The sequence below is a fragment of the Scomber scombrus genome, chromosome 6, assembly GCF_963691925.1.
Source record: "Scomber scombrus chromosome 6, fScoSco1.1, whole genome shotgun sequence".
In the NCBI taxonomy this organism is placed as follows: Eukaryota; Metazoa; Chordata; class Actinopteri; order Scombriformes; family Scombridae; genus Scomber; species Scomber scombrus.
Genome location: NC_084975.1, coordinates 23,375,038 through 23,395,399, shown reverse-complemented (window position 1 = coordinate 23,395,399; position 20,362 = coordinate 23,375,038). Strand labels below are relative to the sequence as shown.

General features: G+C 37.0%; 3 protein-coding genes across 4 annotated transcripts; all 3 read left to right on the top strand.

Annotated features, from left to right (window-relative positions):
• The first annotated feature begins 2,879 nt into the window (after positions 1 to 2,879).
• Positions 2,880 to 8,834, top strand: LOC133982484 (protein mono-ADP-ribosyltransferase PARP6-like). Its single transcript, XM_062421539.1, has 22 exons — positions 2,880 to 2,903; positions 3,205 to 3,303; positions 3,500 to 3,594; positions 4,186 to 4,246; positions 4,336 to 4,426; positions 4,507 to 4,573; positions 4,748 to 4,897; positions 4,995 to 5,136; positions 5,826 to 5,957; positions 6,390 to 6,485; positions 6,592 to 6,684; positions 6,781 to 6,906; positions 7,012 to 7,077; positions 7,201 to 7,268; positions 7,394 to 7,442; positions 7,590 to 7,702; positions 7,808 to 7,880; positions 8,028 to 8,097; positions 8,207 to 8,286; positions 8,379 to 8,442; positions 8,526 to 8,610; positions 8,717 to 8,834. The coding sequence occupies exons 1-22, from the start codon at positions 2,880 to 2,882 to the stop codon at positions 8,832 to 8,834; spliced, it is 1,962 nt and encodes a 653-aa protein (XP_062277523.1).
• Positions 8,835 to 10,885: 2,051 nt separating this feature from the next.
• rpp25a (ribonuclease P and MRP subunit p25, a) lies at positions 10,886 to 11,497 on the top strand. The gene has a single exon (XM_062421538.1). It carries the CDS (start codon positions 10,886 to 10,888, stop codon positions 11,495 to 11,497), a length of 612 nt encoding a protein of 203 aa, XP_062277522.1.
• A 3,366-nt stretch (positions 11,498 to 14,863) lies between these two features.
• On the top strand, positions 14,864 to 18,733 carry LOC133982371 (cytochrome c oxidase subunit 5A, mitochondrial). Of its 2 annotated transcripts, none has more exons than XM_062421413.1 (5): positions 14,864 to 15,017; positions 16,103 to 16,219; positions 17,544 to 17,665; positions 17,780 to 17,897; positions 17,989 to 18,733. In XM_062421413.1, exons 1-4 carry the CDS (start codon positions 14,945 to 14,947, stop codon positions 17,891 to 17,893), a joined length of 426 nt encoding a protein of 141 aa, XP_062277397.1. In that variant the 5' UTR covers positions 14,864 to 14,944; the 3' UTR covers positions 17,894 to 17,897; positions 17,989 to 18,733. The 2 variants fall into 2 exon arrangements, with proteins under 2 accessions (XP_062277397.1, XP_062277398.1); XM_062421414.1 differs by having other exon boundaries at positions 17,780 to 17,903; positions 18,014 to 18,733.
• The last annotated feature ends 1,629 nt before the right edge of the window (positions 18,734 to 20,362 follow it).

Sequence of the window (20,362 nt, the reverse complement as noted above, 5' to 3'; positions counted from 1 at the left end):
TTACAGATTATTCATACAAACATATACCAACACCTGACCACAAATATGTAGTGAGTCCTGAGAGCCAAGTTTTAAAACAACCTAAAATAATTTCTAGAAATACAACTATAAATTTGAATAGTAAATAATATAAATAGTCTGTGACGCTGTTTAACTAGTTAGGGAAAAAAAGAGGAAGTATATTATCTCATCTGAACATGTGTCTTTTATGACTCCCAAATATTCTTGGAACGTGTGGATGCTGTGAGGTTTCAGGAGTCAGAAATCTGACTCCAGACTGACTCTCACCCTCGTACCCTCCTTGTAAGGATTATTATATAACCTGAGTACCAGCTGGCTTGAAGCCACTGGGAACAGAGAAATGTCTACAGCACCAGCCCTCCTGTTTAAGGGTTAAAGGAAAAAATATTTAAAATTGATTATCTTAAAATGACCTCCTATTCACCTGTATTGCAGCATAGTTTTTACAAATTGTACAAATAGCACACAAGTCATTATCGTGGTAGGACATAAAATATGAATACTCTGATCTGTATAATATTGTAAAACACACTGCAGTTGGTATCAATATAATCATATAGGTCAAAATTCCTTACTAATCTCACTTAAGTATAACATTTACAACACACTATATGTCCTAAATCCATAGTACATAATAATTTAGTTTTGAGTATGTGGTGAGTTCAAATTAGAAAAACTGACAAAAGTAAAAGTCAGCAAAGACACTTTTAAAAAAACAACAACAATTTTATTTTTTTGTGTGTTGATGAAAGCTATTCTCCAACAATGCATAGCACAAAGAAAAAGAAGGCAAAAAAGTAAAACAAATTGTGATTACTGCATACTACTTGCATACTACATATTACACAACTTCAAACAGCATACAAAGACAGTAAATAGTTAGTGTATATATATATATATATATATATATATATATATATATATATTCATAGTGTATATGAATATTCTGCAGTATTGTGTGTTGGTCTCTCTCTCTTTGAACAACAGCTCCCTCTTGTGGGAGATTGGTTGAAATGTCCTGTGCATTATTTATTATTTTTAATATTATTCAGTGTGATGATGACCTGCAGAATAACTGAATTGCTCTAAATTCTTGAATTAATATTTATTTTTTATTTATTGTAAATAATGTGTTTAGTTACGAGGCTTTACTTGAAAACCTGCCTCATTAGCGCCAACTTCTGATTATCCCAAATCACAATTATTCTAATGTCAGGTGACAGGACGCTAAACCACATGTTCAAACCAGTTTTAATAGTTTCTTAAATAAAAATCTTTTATTTCTTCTCTCAAAGAAAATGAGTTACAGTTGAGGATTTCATTTTATTTAAAAATTCCAGTTTCTTCTCTTTGTAATGAGATTTTGAGATAATGAGATAAAGTGTCCCGGTGGCCCAGTGGTTAAGACGCATACCATTTAACAGTAACATCCCAGTCGTAACTGTCTCTCCACATAAATTTCTCTATTTATACATTTATTTCAGTTTATTTTCTGATTTCATATGTTGAATGTCTCTGCATAGCTCTTTAATAAATACAGTAGATCTGTCATCAGTAATCTGACACCTGTATCCGTCACTGTGAACCTGTTGTTCATTTAACTAAGACTGAAGTTAAGGCCTTATTGTGGAAAGTGTATAAAATGACAAAATTACAACACCATAAAACTGTACAAAACAGTCTAATGCAACATCTCTGCAACAAATGCTACCTGTGTGAAGCTCATAATGTTGTGTTGACACTGTTTTTCAGAGATGAAGAAATTTCAGTTGCTTTGTATTGGATTTGATTATATTCTCGGTTGTTCAGTCACAGATTTGGATTCGAAAGCTGCAATATAAAATACAAGGGTTCATGATATACCCATAAATAAACACTGCCACATATAACTCCCACTCGTGTCTAAGTGGATTACTCTGAGAAAAGCACTTGTTGAGGGAAGACTTGCACAGATGTATTCAGACCTAGAAGTGGCTAATCTGTCCAGACTGTGAAGCAGCAGGCGGCCGCTAACAAGGCTAACTGCCGATTAAGGTCAGACTGCCACACAGCAGACAGACAGGAAGACTAATAAATGCCAAACATCACTCGGGGATCTTTGTACTCATCACAGTCTTAACACTCATTCATGAACTTGACTTTTTAGATGTCTGGGGGATAACATGATTTCTTTACTGAATATAGTGTATAATCAGTGCAGACAATGGCACTCATGTCACACAAATAGGATAGAGGTAATGTAAAAAAAAAAAAAAAAAAAAACAGAACATGAAGCAACAGCACTGCTGCAGGTCTCATCTTCATCCTCTCCTCTGTCGGGACCAGGTTCAGCTGATCAATATCCGCAGCCAATCATGTGACACTGGAGTCCGAGACTGAACATGTGGCACTTCCTCCTGAGGGGGAGAGGACAGCCACACTGAGACAGGCAGCCGAGACATCAAACAGGATTATTCATTTGTTTTTGTGATTTCAAGATCACTGTGAAGATTTTGTGGGGTTTTTCTTCATAATATTACATTATTTGTTCAAGTGGAAAATGTGGAAGCTCCAGATTTGTCTCAGAAAGGAAAGGTAAGAACCCAACTTCTGTGGTTTTGTGCCAAAAACATCAACTTCTCCTTTAATGAATAGTTTCCTTTCCTTGTTTCCTGATGTCTTTTGTTAAAGGCCGCAACAACACAACAATCATCTTAATAATGAAAATATTTCTAAATTTAGAAGAAAATACTTGCTGCAATATGTTCACTTATATATTTATATACTTATCTTCTAGATTGATAATTAAGTCAACTATGTTTTTCCTCCAGCATAGGGTTTAATTATATCAGCCACAGTGAAGTGAACATTTGCTGAAGATGAGCCAGACAACTGAACACATGGTGAGTCAATAAGCATGATATTCTCCTCTTCTTTTTCTTATTTCACATTTTTAATATCACAGACTATTTATAGCTCTAAAAAGGAGACATGGTACAGTACAGTTTTCTTGTCTTTATTTACTAACGTGGTACTTACATACATCATATCCAGCACTGTCACAGAGTATTTTACCCTCAAAATGTCCTGCAAATATATTAAAATCAGTGGCAGTCTCAGCTGTACAGTCAGTCTACTTTGTTTGGATGGACGGAGGGAAGGAACACATTAGCTGTGTAAATAAGAGCATCTTTTGATTGACAGCTTTCCCAATTAAACCGACAGGAGACTGAGTGTCAGCAGTGGACAGAGAACCAAACTGATGAGGACTCTGACACAGAAGAGATCCTGTGTGAAATCCATGTAAATATCACTTTCATTATCACACTTAGGAATACGTAATTAAGTTGAAGACATTATGAAAATGTGAAACTCCACAAAACAAACACACATTTTGTGAAATTTCTGTAGAAGTCAGTAAGTGGTTCAATCCTTCAGTCTCCTGTAGCACTGAGCTGTTTGGACAGTAGGGTAATTGTGTTAATGTTTGTCTCGGCAGGAGAGCTATGCCACTGACCTGTGTCGCCAACCCCAGCTGGACGCAGACATCGAGGCTGTCAGGATGCTGTATTCAGACTCTGCAGTATCCATCAGGTCTGAACATCTTAACTTTTCATGACCTTAAAAGAAAGAAATCTCTGCTGCTTTTATGCACTATTAAAGATCCCCTACAGATATGTTAAAGACATAAAAAATGCTTTGAATGCTTTGAATACTTACAATTTCTGTCTGATATGTTCTTTCCACGTAAATGTTCAATTGCCTCTTTAAAGTCCTTAAAATCATATCTACTCCTCTGAATTGCGAATATATGAATATTATATCAATATTTCTCATTTTAAAAGTTTAACTGTTATCTTCACTTTAAACCCCCTTCTCAGTGTATGTGCACTGGAGACTTCAGGTTTCTACATAACATTTGTTGAATATTGGGGCACAGTTGGCACCAAACTAGTTGTGATCAATAAATCATAACTATAGACATAGGCCTTTATCTCAAATGTTCAATGAACTGAGAGAGACTTTCCTTCTTCATTAGATGAATGTGAAAACAGCCATATAGTGTCAAACTGCAAATAGATCATTCTGCACACTGAATGTCAAACTTCCAAGTGAAGAAACAATAAGAAAAACATTTTTGATTGGAAGGGGACTTTAATTTTTATGTTCCTTTTTTCCTATTAGGGAGTACGGGTCAATAGAGGATGTGGATATTGACTTAAACATTAATGCCAACTTTTTGGGGGTAAGTTGAAGTGAAAATACAGACAATTCTAGTAACATCTTTGCTGTCATGGACTTTTTTAATATGTCAACACTGTTTGGTCTCCACAGGCAGAGGTGGCCAAAGCCTGGAGCATTAAACCATCAGAGCCAATCATTATTCGCCTTCACTTTTCTATTTCTCAGTATCTTGACGGACCTGGTGAGTACCACCAAATTGCTGCAAACAGGATATACTCTACATCAATGTGACACCTGATTCAGAGACGTTTCTCCCCACAGCACCTTCAGTTGAAGTCTTTCAGTCGTCCAATACAGATCATTTCCGTTTTGGGAAACAACTACAAAAGTGAGTGGATTATCATATTTATGGCACTGTTAGAGCTGAGATTGTCTCCTATTACATTGTTCAAAGTGTAATTTCAAACCATTTGGTTCAGAGATAGATAATATTTCACTGTATTGTATGCATAGAATACCCACTGGTTGCACAAAAGACTAACCCTTCACTTCTGTTATCTAGTATTCTTACAGTCTTCATAGCTCGGGAGTGGAAACATCTGACTAATGAGAACATCGTAGTCCAACAGAAGAACAGACACACTTGGTTCAGGCCCGGTGGAACCATGAAGAAATTTCGTGCACGATTTAGCATCTGGCTCCCACTGTCCAAGTATGTGACAGTACAGTATGTGCAGCTCCAGTTTACTGCTGACTGAATTTGTTCTTGGGAATTTAATCGCTTCCTCCCCCTTGTGCACTGTGAGTAGATCCAGCGAGTTCCAAGGACCTACTGTGAGGAACAGGATCGATTTGCCTGCAATGAAACTGAATTATTTCACAAATCATACAACCGCCTACACCATCAAGAATCCAACAGGGGAGCTCTTCACCTATACACCCAGTGGAAAGGTAAATTAAAGATGTACTTCAAAATATATTTCTGTGAGATTTGCTGAAATATTTTATGGCTACTTCTGTGCTTCAATGAAAACAGCAACGCCTGCACTCACTCCGAGCCACAAAATATAACCAGGACAACATTTTGATCCAACTTGAATCTTCTATATTGCACTTTTGTGCTTGCAACAATCTTTCCATGTCATCATCTCTCCTATTCCTTCCTTAGTCCTGGATGTATTGGTAATGCTTTATTATACAAATCCCTTGTGATTTCCCAGAATGCAATGGTCACTTTCTAGGGCATTTTAAAGAAAGATTGGTGCAATTTGATAGAATTATGTGGAAAAAAACAGGGGGTAAATTATTTTAATTTGGTAAGTGCCCACTCATTTTATTTGGGTTGAAATAAATCTTCACTTACTAACTGCTCTCTGTGCCTATTGGTATGTAGGGCAGCAGCAATAGATCTCCACTCTTGCCTGTTAAGGTTGAACTTTTGGATGGTACCCAAGGTCTGCTTCAGGCCTCTTATCTCTCCACTGTTCAATGCCAGGTTTCTTTGTGTGTTTGTTCCTCCTTTGGGTGTTATGCCTCCCTACCCTGTCCAGTGTAGGCTCCCTGAAGGATTGCCATGTTATTGTGGTCATTGACCCCAAGAACTATACCGACAGGAGCTGTTTTTGTCTTTTCCTCCACAGAGGGTCGTGGTGTCAGCAGTGAAGTCATCGGCACAGCTTAGCACCAAACAGCTGATAGAGCTGCTTTTCTCCTCCCAGGCCATCAGACACTGTAAGGCCACTCCTTCTCTACAACACGGCTTCTTGGTGCAGGTAAAGCATCGATCATCTTGAAAGATGTCAAGATGAAATCTTCATTGTTTATTTAAATGTAAAAGTTCCACACTGCAGGTTTAAAGTTCCCCTCTGCTAAAAAATGTCTGTTAAAGGTGGAAAGTGTCTCTGTCCTCATGTTAAATCTCAGAAAAAGATGTATATCTATGCTCACAGTTAAACTTTTGAAATCAACAATATTGGCATATTCAGAGATTCACTGAGGGAGAAGGATGGATGGTATGTCCTTAAACTTTTCTGTGGAAAAAAACGTCAAAATGAAATGATTAATCAGTGTATTTTTATATGTCTTCAAACATGTCTGAGAGAGATTGTTAACAATAAGAAAAATGCTGTAGATTTCATATGAGCCGTAACACAAAATGCAAGAAAAATGTACAATCACACATTTGTTTTTCATTGTGTATGCAGATAATAAGGTATGCTGAACAGAGGATCCCCACACTGAATGAATACTGTGTTGTCTGTGATGAGCGACATGTGTTTCAGAATGGCCAGATGTTAAAGGTACACTCCTGAAAAGAAATGTGGTTGTGATTAAGTGGCTTATTCACTGAAATAAAACAAAAAGACTGTGCTTTCATTGTTACTATTCTGCTGTGTGTGTTTCTAGCCAGCAGTTTGCACCAGGGAACTCTGTGTCTTTTCCTTTTATACGTTGGGGGTTATGTCTGGAGTTACGGAGGAGGTTGCTACTGGTGCAGAGGTCTGTAACACACCCATAATTAGTCGTCTTAAATCGTGGGTGATAATAATAAAGAGATGTATATCAATCTGTATATCAATAATTTCTGTCCTACAGGTTGTTGACCTGCTGGTGGCTATGTGCAGAGCTGCTCTTCAATCTTCACGCAAGGGCATCATATTTGAACCATACCCATCTGTTGTTGACCCATGCAACCCCAAAACCCTGGCCTTTAGTCCAAAGGTATAATCTGAACTAATCTAATTTATTACTGGCTTGATTTGAATGGAATATTCGGTGTGTGTGTCTATTTATTCTGAATCAGTCGTGTTGTTTTTCTTGTGGCAGAGAAAGAGCTACGACAGGCTTCAAAAGGCTCTAGACGGTGTCTTGTTAATCAGAAGAATGGCACAGGTGACTGATCTTAAATAAAATCTTACACTCATGACACCATTTTCATGAATCACATCTGGCTCTGCTTGTTTGATAATAATAAGAAAGGTGGTTAATGTCTCCTTGACTTTGTTTTATACGCAGGGTCCGTATTGTGAACTAAAGAAGCAGATGGACAAGATCGACTCTCTCGCTTATCCCTTACTGCAGTGGTGAGGGACACAATCTCAACTAGCATTTCAATCATATTTTTATTAGTTCATAAAGTTTGCATTTTATAATATAAGAGTGTTTATTAGATTCATATCCAGATGTTTGTTTGTATGTTTGACAACAGGATTTTAGCCAGCAACAGATCACACATTGTCAAACTTCCACTGAACAGGGTACGATGCAGCAGTTTACAGTTAGAACGTGTTTGCTTTAAAAAAGTAGTCCATTAGTAGCAGCCACATATTAGATGAAGTTAATATTTCATATAGACTTACATTTTATACTAATTTATGTATTTTTAATCACTTGGTGCACACTAGCAACTGAAGTTTATGCATACGCCTCATCAGTTCCTACTGATCAGCAGCCCCCCGTCCAAAGAGGCTCGTTTTCAAACTGCCAGGAAACTTTTTGGCAGCACGTTTGCTTTCCAGTGAGTAAAATCAGCTGTGACACTGAAAAGACACATCCATATCAATACGTACACGCAGAACATAATCCTTGCTGTATGTTCAGACCTTTTTCTCTTTTCTTTCAGTGGTTCCCACATTGAAAACTGGCATTCGATTTTACGAAATGGGCTGATTAATGCCTCTTATACAAAACTGCAGGTAGAGTATTAAGTTAATGTAAACCTACTAATTTCACAGTGGAGATTTTGTAGATAAAAGGGTTAAACGGGTTAAAGTTAGACCTATGACACCTGTTTGAAAGTTTTCATTAGCTGTAATCTGAACTTTTTGTGTGTCTTATTTAAGCTTCATGGAGCTGCATATGGGAAAGGCATCTATTTAAGCCCAATCTCAAGCATATCATTTGGATATTCTGGTATGAATGTACAATGTAAAACATTTCCTAATATTCTAAATATAAAACTGTATAATAATTTCTTATTGGGTCTGGTGTGTTTTTAAAAATATATCCTTTGCTTTGTTAGAGATGGGTAAAGGACGACACCAAATGTCAACCAAAGAAGAACTCATACAGAAAAACAACCGAATAAACAAAATCAAACAGGTGAATCATCATTCACATTTGTCCAAAATTTGTCTGGATGCAGATCCTCTATTGTTGTTCATTTCTCATCTTATACTCTTTGCCTGTCATAGGAGCAACCGGGGCAAGTCAGGTTTCTGCAGAGCAGGAACCTAAACTGCATTGCACTCTGTGAAGGTAAATATGAGTAAATACTGTCACGCAATTTGCTGTTTAAAAAAAAAAAAAGTTTTATAAAAGGTGTTTGTGTATTTTAACAGTCATAACTTCAAAGGACCTTCAAAAACATGGCAACATTTGGGTGTGTCCGATATCCGACCATGTGTGTACACGTTTCCTCTTTGTGTGAGTTCAACATGATACACATGGGACACATCTGCCTAAAAAAAAACTTTCTGTCTGGACTGTATTTCAGTTTCCAACAACCGTTTCCTGCTTTTGTTTTTCTCAGGTATGAAAATGGCCAAGTGGGAGATGTCCACATCAACACTCAGGAAGCCAGCATCCAAAAGGAAATTTTACAGGTCATTGCTACAAACCAATGCAAAGAAAGTCCAAATTTAAAATGAGAACATGAACTAACTTACGTCTGAACTTCTCTGATCATTAAACAATCAGCTGTCTGATATTGCTCTTGTCAAAATTGTTTTACATTGAACCACTAAACCCTGTGAAGCATTTATTATTTCAGCATTCAGTTACTTTTATATTAGATGGCTTGAACTAAATCGTATCATATGTTGTGTTGTGCCGATACAGAAACTGTTTGTTTTGCCTTATATGCTAATTCACAGTCTGGTGTAATTTAATCTGTGTCTACCACCAGTGTCATAACTGTATGTAAGCACATATTTTGTAACTGTTTTATAACCACAGAGTTTTTAAATAAAGTTTTTACAATATTTGCTCTTTTTTTGCAATTGAATAAAGTGTTTTTCTTCACACACAGCTGCCCCCCGACTCCTTATTTTGGTATTTTTGTAATGTGTGTGCTCCTCCACAAGATGGTGCTGTAAGCAGTAACGACTCCCTTTTTGGGCCTTTTTATTACTGATAACATTATATTTGCTATAATTCTAATTGTCTATAAGTGGAGACTACTACAGATGTTTATATTGGACAAAACTGTGAGCACACTCAAAAAATGTGTGTATACATGAGCCTGTGTTACAGTCTCCTCTGAGAAAAAACTAGACAACTGCATAACACACCAGATGTGTCACACGAATCTCATATAAAAACAATCATGCCCTTTGAACTAAATAAAAGAAAAAAATTGAGAGTTTTGTAGCACGTGAGGGATTCTGGTGAAGTACAGCCAATATCAAGGTGGTTTTCCCAATATTCTCAAGAGGTGAATATTCACTTATGGACAGTTAATGGGAATTTAATTTACATCCACATACACTGGATGATCCTTTTGAGGACCAATTGTTATTTGCTCAGAGCTATATTGACACCACTGACAATCACATCTCTGTGTTCATTGTGTGAATCAGTGGATGACATGGGGTGAATACCATCCTGTGAGGCAGAAACACACTATTATAACAGTATACTGGATCCATATGAGCCCCACAACTGCCTCCTGACCTCCTCCCTTCAGCTCCCACGAAGGCCACAAAAACCCCACCTCTGTTGGCATCTGGATATATAGGTATATTTAGGTATAATTGTCCTCATAAATGTCATTGATTCAAAGGGGGCACAGATTATGGAGCAAGCTTTTTCTGGGTCATCCCAGCAGGCGTTGGACTGAAGGGAGGGGAGCTGTGAAGTCACTGTAATAGCCCAAAGGAAGATATTTCTCAAGGACCATATGGCTGTCTAATGATAGTGTGAAAGGAAAGTTGTCTCAAAAACCATGATATACTGTACATTGCCGAAACTGTAATTGCCATTTCTTCAGGACTTTACCCCAGTTAAAGTGTAATTCAGTGAAATATCTGCAAAAAGGCACATTAAAAAGATCAACGGGACAATCAAGACCAATTCAGTTAAAACAATGCACTGTCCAAATGCACGCCTTGTTAAATCTCATTAACATATGTTTATTCATCCATATAATTAAGCAACCACATGGAGAAATGAAATCTCCCAGCCCTTAAGGGTTTAACAATAGCTTCTCTCCAAAACCAACCAACTAAAATGTGACAGACATTACTAAATGAGGTAAAATGTTGCATGTGCCTTTAAGAGCACTATGTCCCACTCTACATGTCTCTCTCTGAGCCTCATATGTGTTTGTTGGCATCAGCTGTCCTCAGTGCTGAATAGAGCAAGGACATCTTTTCCTTCACGTCAATGGGATTAGAGGAAGAAATGCCCTCTTCTTTCTGCTAGCTGTCATCTCAGAGCTCAGAGGAAACAATGAAAATACAATATGGACAGAGGAATGAAAGAAGATCAAGATAAGTCCTAAGTTTGGATTACAAAGCTGATCAGTTTTTTGTTTCTTACACTAAACTGACAAGAAACGTGTTTCAGATCTCAAGGGAAATGTGCAAATAATCCAAGACAGCAGGCTCAGAAACAGCATCCTGCGATTTCATTGCTTTCTGAAGCAACAACCAAACCCAGGGGTCAGATGAAGAGTTCAAATGCTGCAAGCAGCCCTGTGATGGAACCTCAATCTGCCTCATTCAATCCTGATGTCCTATCTTCGTCTCCAAAACTCAGCCAGAACAACTTCAGGAGAGTGAGTCGCACAGAAGACAGCAGTCTTTATCCGATTCCTGGACTTGCAGCAGACATCTTGCACATGCGAGTGAAAGAAGGAAGCAAAATCCGCAATTTACTGCGGTTTGCAACAGCTCGCATGCAAGGGGAAGGAGAAGACGGCAATAGGACATCACTGAGACAGGTGGTCTTCACTGGTTCAGACAGAGGAGTCACCAAGACGATCACCTGCGTAGAGATCCTGAAACGTAAAGTTGGGGGGCTCCACCAGGTGTCCAAACTCTACTACAAGACAGTGAGTGAGGTCTGGGAGAGTACACAATGTGGAGCACCAGGTATAACCATACAGAGAACAGTCCCTGCCATCTGTATCCTGCTCTCCAAAGACCCTCTGGATCCCCAAGAGCCTGGATACCAACCTCCCCAAACAGCCAGTGTTCCCACAGAGGATGCAGGGAGATGTAGAGGTCTGCTCAGGCCAGGACAGAGTCCCTCCTCACAGCACACAGCAAAGAGACTCTGTCTGGATGAATGGACTAAATGTGCTCAGTGAACCTCCAAAGTCTGACTACATTTAATAAAATATCAGGAAATTAATATAATTTATTTAATTTCTTTCTTTTTCTTGTTTTTTTTTTTTGCAGCATTCATTTTAAACAAGCCTGGAATAACAATATCATCTGAATTTCAAGTTTGAATGACAATGTGATGATACTCTGAATGACTTGTAGCAATACATGTGCATATTCAGTTCTAATTTCTCTTTTATATTTATTATGCGACTTCATTAACTTTGTTGAGAAAAGCAAAGTGTGTGTGTTTAAATTAACAATTGCAGCACCATAAATAATCAAATTAGTATGTAGTGTATATTTTTCACTATTCATATTTCACCTATGACTGAAATAAATGAACTTTTCCTGGAAATGAAACTCAACCTTTAAATTTTACACTGTGTTTAAAAGTGTACTCACGTCTTCTATTTGAAGAATGGTTGTAGCTGTCTGAGACACAACCCACCAAAACCTATCTATACTAAGTAATGTGTAAACCGTACAGGGAAAAAGTGATGGGAGCAGTCTTGTGTACGAGGTCATAAAAGTGATTGACAGAGATATCTCAAGGATTTTTTCCTTGTGGCTTTTTGGCCTTTTAGTCTGAGGTTGTTCCTTGTTGGGGTTTTTTTTTAATTCTTTTCCTCTTTGGGGACAACTCTGAATCCACCTTAACTCTTAACTTAGAGAGGGTGCTTTTGCTGTTGTATTACATTTTTTTTAACTTTTAACTTTTAATTTTTACTTCTTGTATCCTGTAATCCTCATATATTGTAAAACCTCAATAAAACTGGACACTCCAACCAAATCTCCTGTGATGCTCATCTCTGAGGTCATCTGTCTGGTTTTGTCCTTTAGGTAAGAAGCCCTGAGCTGGGCTGACAGTAGTAATACATCTGATCTAAATTATGGGAATATTGGTGATTAGCTGCTAAGGATGAAAATGCAATGTTTTGTTGGGTTTCGATATTTTGCAAAGGTTTGGTTTGATTTCCTGATGATCTGCTGAAGTTGTTTGGTGTTGTATCATGATGGTCCATAAATATATTTATTTGGCTTATATAATCATCTAGGTGTTAGTGACAGGGCTTTGGAGCTGCTTTGGTATCTGTTATAACTTGGAGCAGCCACTTCAAGCAAAACTGGTTAACTGTGATAATTTGTTTTAATACTCAAGTATTTCGAGCCCTAACACTAACCCTTTCACCTTTTACGCAGAGAAGATTATTTTTTTTTATCTGTTATTTAAGGTTTGTGTGTTGTAATGTGATGCCATTTGGCAGACTATTATTCTATTATAAGTAATGGCATAATGGCATTAGATGTGTTTTATTGCATTCTGTCATTGTATCTTATGGCAGCAGTATGATACTTCTATGAAAGTTCTGCTTGTAGTTTTTAACATGTTAAAATACAGAATATCCCATGAGAACTTCTGACTCAAGTACCAGACTTTTGAATGTTACTTGTAGGTAACACTACTGCATATTAAATGTATTTTGTATTCATTACTTCACCTATATAACATATGGGTGAGTGACAAATAAGGGTTGGCAAGATGAGAAATTAAAAATATCTTTAAAAAATGTTTTAGAAGCATCAGGTATGCTAATATCTATATTTTGTGTTTATGTTGATTTTATGTCATTTGAAATTACATTTGCAACTTTTTTTCTTAACCAAAAGTCTAAGTGATCATGAAAATGTCCCTTGGTGTAACCACAAAAGAATGATAAATATTAAATATTTTAAGTGCATTTATAAAAATAATTCATTATAAAACATCAAATGAAAAGAAAACAAATTGGCGTATTTCTTCCTTTAAATTCTAATGTGTTTTGTCAATATTGAGCAGGACATATCCTAAAAACAATCATTTTTTCTAAATAATTGTGTGACAAATGATGTAAAATTTGTGAAAGACCAGTATTTTTTTTCATAAAAATCTGATACACTGCCTGACCATATTCCTTCCGCCAAACTAGTGGATGTGTTTTATTGAGAATTTGAGCATTTTTAAGCTGGTTCAAGTTTTAATGGACTTTAGGAGACCCGTCTGTTCAACTCCTGAAATTTGCAGATGACACAACAGTCATCGACCTCATCCGAGACGGAGAAGAGTCTGTATAGACGGGAGGTCAAACAGCTGAGCCTGTGATGTAGTAACAACAACTTGGAGCTGAACAGACTCAAAACTGTAGAGATGACAATTCAGGAGAAACCCCCCCTTCACTGTCCCTCCTATACAACAGCACTGTATCGGCTGTGGCATCCTCAAGTCCTTCAGGTTTCTGGGTTATACAGTCTTCCAGGACCTGAAGTGGGAGTCCAACATCAACACAGTCATCAAAAAGACCCAGCAGAAGATGTTCTTTCTACGCCAGCTCAGGAAATACAACGTCCCTCAGGTGCTGCTGATCCAGTTTTACACCACGGTCATCGAGTCTGTTCTCTGCACCTCTGTCACTGTCTGGTTTGGATTAGCCACCAAACAGGGCAAAAACAGACTGCAACACACAGTCAGGTCTGCTGAAAGAATTATTGGTACCACCCTGCCCACCATTCAGAATCTGAACACCACCAGAGTCAAAAGTGGGCAAAGAAAATCACTGCAGACCCCTCAGACCCTGATCATAACCTGTTCCAGAGTCTATCGTCTGGCTGGTAGGCGCTACAGATCACTGTTCACCAAAACCACCAGACATAAAGATGATTCTAATAATGTATATATAATGTGTAATGTATGCATAAAATACATAAACATAGCACAAAAAGTAAGGAAATTAGTGTTTGGTATGTATTTGTTGTAACAATGCTTCTTGGCAATAAATCTTATACCATTGGAAAGCCTGTTTATTTCCCTTTTAAATAGTGCCACATTTGTAAGGAACATGCATATATGGGATGAGCAGCAGAGCTGAGTATGTGGGTTGCGCCAATGAACAATTTGGCAAATCTTCTCTGCCAATGCCAAACAGCTTATTTTGCTGTTGCTATTGACTCTTGTTTTGAGCTTCTGGTATCCCAGGCGCTGGCAATCTGCTCCAAGAATCAGCATGCCATGTTTGACTGATCTGGATAGGGACTGTGCGATAGGGCAACTTCAAATTGGTGTTCCGCAAAACCAAGTCACACCCTTTAAAAGGGAAATAAACAGGCTTTCCAATGGTATAAGATTTATTGCCAAGAACCATTGTTACAACAAAGAAATACTCTACCAAACACAAATTTCCTTACTTTTTGTGCTATGTTTATATACAATATGGCCTTTCACAGTGCTGTTTCTAGGTCAGGCAGGACCAGTAGGTCAACAACACAGGGGGAAAAAAAATCAGTTTTCACATGCGCAGTAGAGTGTAGCCTACGTGCCAAGCCAAGGCGGCTAGCGGCGTTAGCTTCCTCCAGAGTCTCCTCTCCCCGGTACGTGTCGCTGGTTGTCCCGCATCATGTTCAGAGCCGCCGTCCGAGTCTCAATCTCCGGTGTCCGGAGTTTAACCCGCACACAACCTGGAAGCCAAGGTATATGCTCATTTTGTTATCATCTCTGAATTTTTATTTTATTTTATTTTTTTAATTTAGCAGCCATGTGAACCGCCTGAGTGAAGTTATAGCGGAAATCAAGTGCTCATCATGGTGCTTTCACGCTAGCTTATATTAGCATAGCCGGTGTACTTATCCGTTATAAAAACATCATGTAGTGTTAAATATAAGGCTGTTTCAATCAGATGATGTAGATTTTCGTTAAATTATAGCTATTAGCCGGCTAACCCGAGCGTGTGTTTCCCTGTAAATGTCCCATGTTTAGCTTTAGGTGTCTGTGTCCTTGTCATGACCCGGTTGTAAGGCTCAGACTCAGGCCTGTAGTGTTACTGCTGCTAGCTGCTAAATACGTGACTATTGTCAGGTTAATGATCAGCCAACGTAAGTCATAATGGATCTGGGTATCAGGGCAGGGTTTGGGACAGATAATAACAATAATGAGACTCAGGTTTTATTTAACGTTGTCGGGATTGCTCAATAAAATCATTGCTCGTTGCACTTGTTACCTTCAGGTGTCGCTAGTTTAATTAGAAAAAGCTGCATTTAAATGGTTTACAATGAATTACCGAAATGTGAACAGTCTGTCAAACAGCCCAACAACTTGGCTATAGTAAAAGAAATTGAATTGAATTGTCTTTATTGTCATTGCATTGAGGTCAATACAAAGACATTTTAAAACAGCTCCCTCCTCAGTCATCACTCACACACACATCTCACACTTAAATAAAGTTGGTAAAAGAGAAAAATAGATAAATATGTATACTCATATACATACATACAAATAAAATAAAAACACATATAATAAGACATATAATGTCTTATATGTGTATTTAATGCATGTCTGTCAGTAGGTTCAGTCACATTATACGTTATATCAGGATGTGGGCACAGATCCAGCTGCATTATATTACTGGACAGCATTTGCCCCTTTACCACTTCACTGGGCATAGATATCATTGACTGCAGACTGTTTGCCCTTCCACATAACCTGAACACTAGTTGTAACTGTAATTATTTTATTGGTGAAAAGATTGTTCAATAAAATGTTTTTGTCTCTCCTGCAGCTCTTTTGGCCTCAAGGTGTTACTCACATGGGAAGCAAGAGACCGATGAGGAGTTTGACGCCCGCTGGGTCACTTATTTCAACAAGCAAGACATTGATGCATGGGAACTGAGAAAAGGTAGGTTCATGGCATGGCGGTAAAGCAAAATCACTTTAATTAAAAGTATTGTGAACATAAAAATATATACCTGTGTCAATAAATGCATAGTTACAAACACTTATAGTTAATGCAGAGATTTTTCAACCAGTAGAGATTTGGTCTGATTTAAAATCTGGAGCATCACATGATTTGTGCACTTATGTGATAAAGTACCTTGATTTGCCAGTTATTCATCAAGTATTACTACAGTATGAAATGATATACTTTTCAGTCATATTACATCTAAAGTACAACCCATAGATGGTATAATTTGATAAATATGCCAAATTTCTGTTAAATTTCACTTATTGAGATATGAGCGACTTGACTGTTTCTCTGTGAATGTGAGCAGTGTTGCAACGAACCTTCGAGTCTTTGATCTTGTCAGCGCTTATAATTAGACCTCATGAGGAGTTTTCAGCCAATCTATTTTTCCAGTTTTGGTGCTCTTTGCCTCTCGGTGTGCTTTTTCAGTTTTTATTTGTGTTGAGACTGACAAATGTTGTTTAACACTGAAAAACGGCTTTTTGCATGTGTCATTTATCATTTTAAATGGTATTTTTTTTAAATACAAGTGCTGATTTGATATCTGAGTTTCAGTACAGATACCAGAACAATACTGAACATATTGTGAGCCAGAAATATAAACATAACATGTTTTTTTCTCTTTTTTTGGTTAAAAAAATCTTGTTTTCAGTTTCTCAAACATTAAATGTTTAAATAAAAGCAACTATAAAAGAGCTTACCTTAAATCATATACACATGTTAAAAAATTTAGCATCTACCAGGATGAAAAGAAACCAACAGCGTGTTTAATTCCATCTCACAAAACTTTACACCATTGCTGAAGACATACATCTTTAAGAATAAGTAGAGAATATTGAATTTCATTTTTAAAACCAGCTAAGTCATTTCACTAAACAGCTGGGCATTTAGTTTTAAGCGTGTTGTGTTACTCAAAAGGCGTTAATTGTGCATTTGTCGGGGACTGTTTTCAGCCACAGATTAATACACATTTGTTGAGCTAGTGAGTATTTTTGGCTGCAGGACGGTACACGTGGGATCAGCTCAAAATAAACTACAGTGCCCACGTTCATTGTAATGAACAAGTATGTCACCCAGATGGGCAGTTTGGCTCATTTACGGTGGTTTATTTTTATTGTTTACAATTTAAAAAATGTAGAATATCTGCAGCTTTATTTATTTAGTCAACAGATAAGATGAAGTGGTAAATGAGGCTGATCATGTCTGTGTTTATTTCTGTCTTTATCTGCCAATTAAAAACTGTAATTCCATGTTTCAGGGATGAACACATTGATTGGTTACGATCTGGTACCTGAGCCAAAGATTATTGATGCAGCACTGAGAGCCTGCAGGAGGTTAGACGATTTGGCCAGCGCTATCCGAATCTTGGAATCTGTGAAGGTGAGGGAGGAAAAAAGCTCTGCATCTGAGCTGGCCAGTAGTTCAGTAACAAGCATCATCGTATTCAGCAGTCGTCGATTAACGATTAATGGTGTTTATCGCTTATTTCTGCAGGATAAAGCGGGCCCATATAAAGACATCTACCCGTATGTGCTCCAGGAGCTGCGGCCAACATTAGATGAGCTTGGAATCTCCACACCTGAAGAACTTGGCATGGACAAAGTATAGATGAGTAGGTGTTGAAATTGTCCGACCAGTTGTGTTTCTTCCTCAATTGTGTCACAAGATGACAGTCTAACAAAGATTTTGTTTGTGTGTTTCAGATCTAAAGACGGTGGATATCCACAGGACACAGAACCCTTGTACTTATATGTTTTCCTCATATAATACGTGTGATATTTAATTTCGCCTTTCTTTTGCTTGTATAAATATTGATGAACCTAATAAAGAAAACCATCTTTATTAAGTGTCACAAGTATTTTGGGATATTTAAAAAAAGCTTACATGCGTAATTATTGAATCAATACTTCATTACGAGCTACTTTAATAGAGAAGACGTCACTTTATGGTGCATGTAATCTGAGTTGTGTCTGGACATTTTTGTGAGAGTCACATTTTGCCACCAGGGAGCAGCGTTTTCACGTGAATGTAAAAACCATTCTACTGTACTGAGTCAATCAATATCACATCTGTATTCATTTCAGGGAAATTTTACATGCTGGTAAAATAAACATGTTCAAACGGCAAATGGTGTTATGTTATTATCAACAGAATAACTGGGAACAACCATTTTCTGAATTATTCTCAAAGCTCTGAGCAGGAAGACCTTGGAATACTTCATGTGTACGTGGTAGCATTTGTAGTTGCAATATTTTTAATGTATGTAGATTAGAGATGAGACGATTCATTAATCATTTGATTGACAAAATTAATTGAAACTATTTTGGGTATTGCCAATAAGTATTAGCTATAAACACTGTTACTTGCATCAGACAGCTGTTTCAGCCTGTCCATGTATATTTTTGTCCCTACTAAATAAACCTTAATGAATGAGTTTTGGATAACTGATTAATCAAGTCTTTTTTGTGTGTGTTAAATAGCAAGAACATCACTAGGTTCAGCCTCCAAAATGTGAATATTTGCTGATTTTTCTAGTTTATAATTGCACATTTATAATCTTTCAGATTTGGATTTGTTTGTGACAGTATTGTTTGCCATTTTACAGAGCAATGAATGGAATCGGTTGATGGAGAAAATGATTGTTGGCTGCAGCCCTGATTTAAAAATGATTAATGAGTATAACAAGATTATCTTCATCAAACAGCAAAAGATGCCTCCCAGGTGTCTGTACTGTATCAACCTAGCTCAAGGTTATTAGAGGGTAAAGCCAACTGGCTGACTGAATCTAAACTGATAGCATAATTTCAAAATATGAAGAAAATATCAGATTGTTTTTGCTAAGAAAGTGTTTGGCAAGAGAGTTATTTTAGAGCTTTCTCTTTAATGGAGGTTTGGATGTTCAGTTATTCATAAAAAACTGTAGTTTTGGGAGGTTAACAAAGGTATCACCAAGACAAAATTGTATTTCTGAGTATTTATTTATTTATTTAGTATCTGGATTCTTTTAGTATCTATTGACAAACAAGAAGGTGCAAAAACATTTCATGGAATAAGAGGGTTCAAATCTCTTTTTTGCTACATCCCAAATCTCCAAAACTGTGAGAACAGTAATAATAACAATAATGACAAGTAAATCCCTGGTTTACCAAGTAAAATGTAAGAGGGACTGTTGATATCTGTTATTTGGAAAAAGTCTAAACTTCTTTCTCTGCTTCTGCTACAGTGTCACTGTGATTGTGGTTGGGTGTATCTGTGTGAACAGAGAAGTTATGATATTTGACAGGAAAGACTGAGGACAGACTTTTTTTATGCAAAGAGAAAAAAATGGAATTACAGTGGACCGATTCATATTGAGGTATTGGGGACCCAAACCCCCAAAATCAGTTTGAGTTTATTTGTGTGTCAATGTTAAAAGCACACAAATATACACAAGAAAAAAATCAATGTGCAGTGAGAGCAAAAAGCATAGTAGGTTTATTGTGTCAAAATATATTATAAAACCAAAATTAAAGCTTTAAAAAAAAAAAAAGCTCTAAGGGACTTTAAGGACAAAGACATTTTAACCCAATGAGAGTAGTACTTCCATAAATTTAAAACCTTTGTATTTGATCGGAAATTGACCTCTGGAAGATGATGATTTTCTGGTGTGAATCTGAGAATTAGTTTCAAAGTAAGAAATGATCTGGAATACTTACCTCCTTAAATTGTATATTATATATTAAAGTACATATTTGGAAAATATTAATATCATGGACTGTGAGAACCTGAGTTTATCATGACTTTTTTTTGCTCTGATTTAGTTAAGAATACTCTTTTGTTTTCTTCTAAATTCACTTTTCCTGGTCCATGTCCTTGAATGCACCATTTTACTGCTAGAGTATGAATAATTTAAGTAAATTCATTTTTATTTATAGCCCAATACCACAAATTTGCCTGAGAGGGCTTTATAATCTGTACATCATACAGCATCCTCCATCTTTAGCCCATCAATTCAGATAAGGAAAAACTCCCCTAGAAAAAGCCTTAATAGGAGAAAAAGGGAAGAATCATCAGGAAGAGGAACAATGATTTATTTCT

Coding starts and splice junctions, on each gene's coding strand:
- rpp25a (XM_062421538.1), top strand. CDS start 10,886: ATGGAACCTCAATCTGCCTCATTCAATCCTGATGTCCTATCTTCGTCT.
- LOC133982484 (XM_062421539.1), top strand. CDS start 2,880: ATGAGCCAGACAACTGAACACATG. Junction 6,907..7,011: donor CCCTGGCCTTTAGTCCAAAG/GTATAATCTGAA, acceptor TTCTTGTGGCAG/AGAAAGAGCTACGACAGGCT. Junction 7,881..8,027: donor CCTCTTATACAAAACTGCAG/GTAGAGTATTAA, acceptor GTCTTATTTAAG/CTTCATGGAGCTGCATATGG.
- LOC133982371 (XM_062421413.1), top strand. CDS start 14,945: ATGTTCAGAGCCGCCGTCCGAGTCTCAATCTCCGGTGTCCGGAGTTTA. Junction 15,018..16,102: donor CACACAACCTGGAAGCCAAG/GTATATGCTCAT, acceptor TCTCTCCTGCAG/CTCTTTTGGCCTCAAGGTGT. Junction 16,220..17,543: donor TGCATGGGAACTGAGAAAAG/GTAGGTTCATGG, acceptor TCCATGTTTCAG/GGATGAACACATTGATTGGT.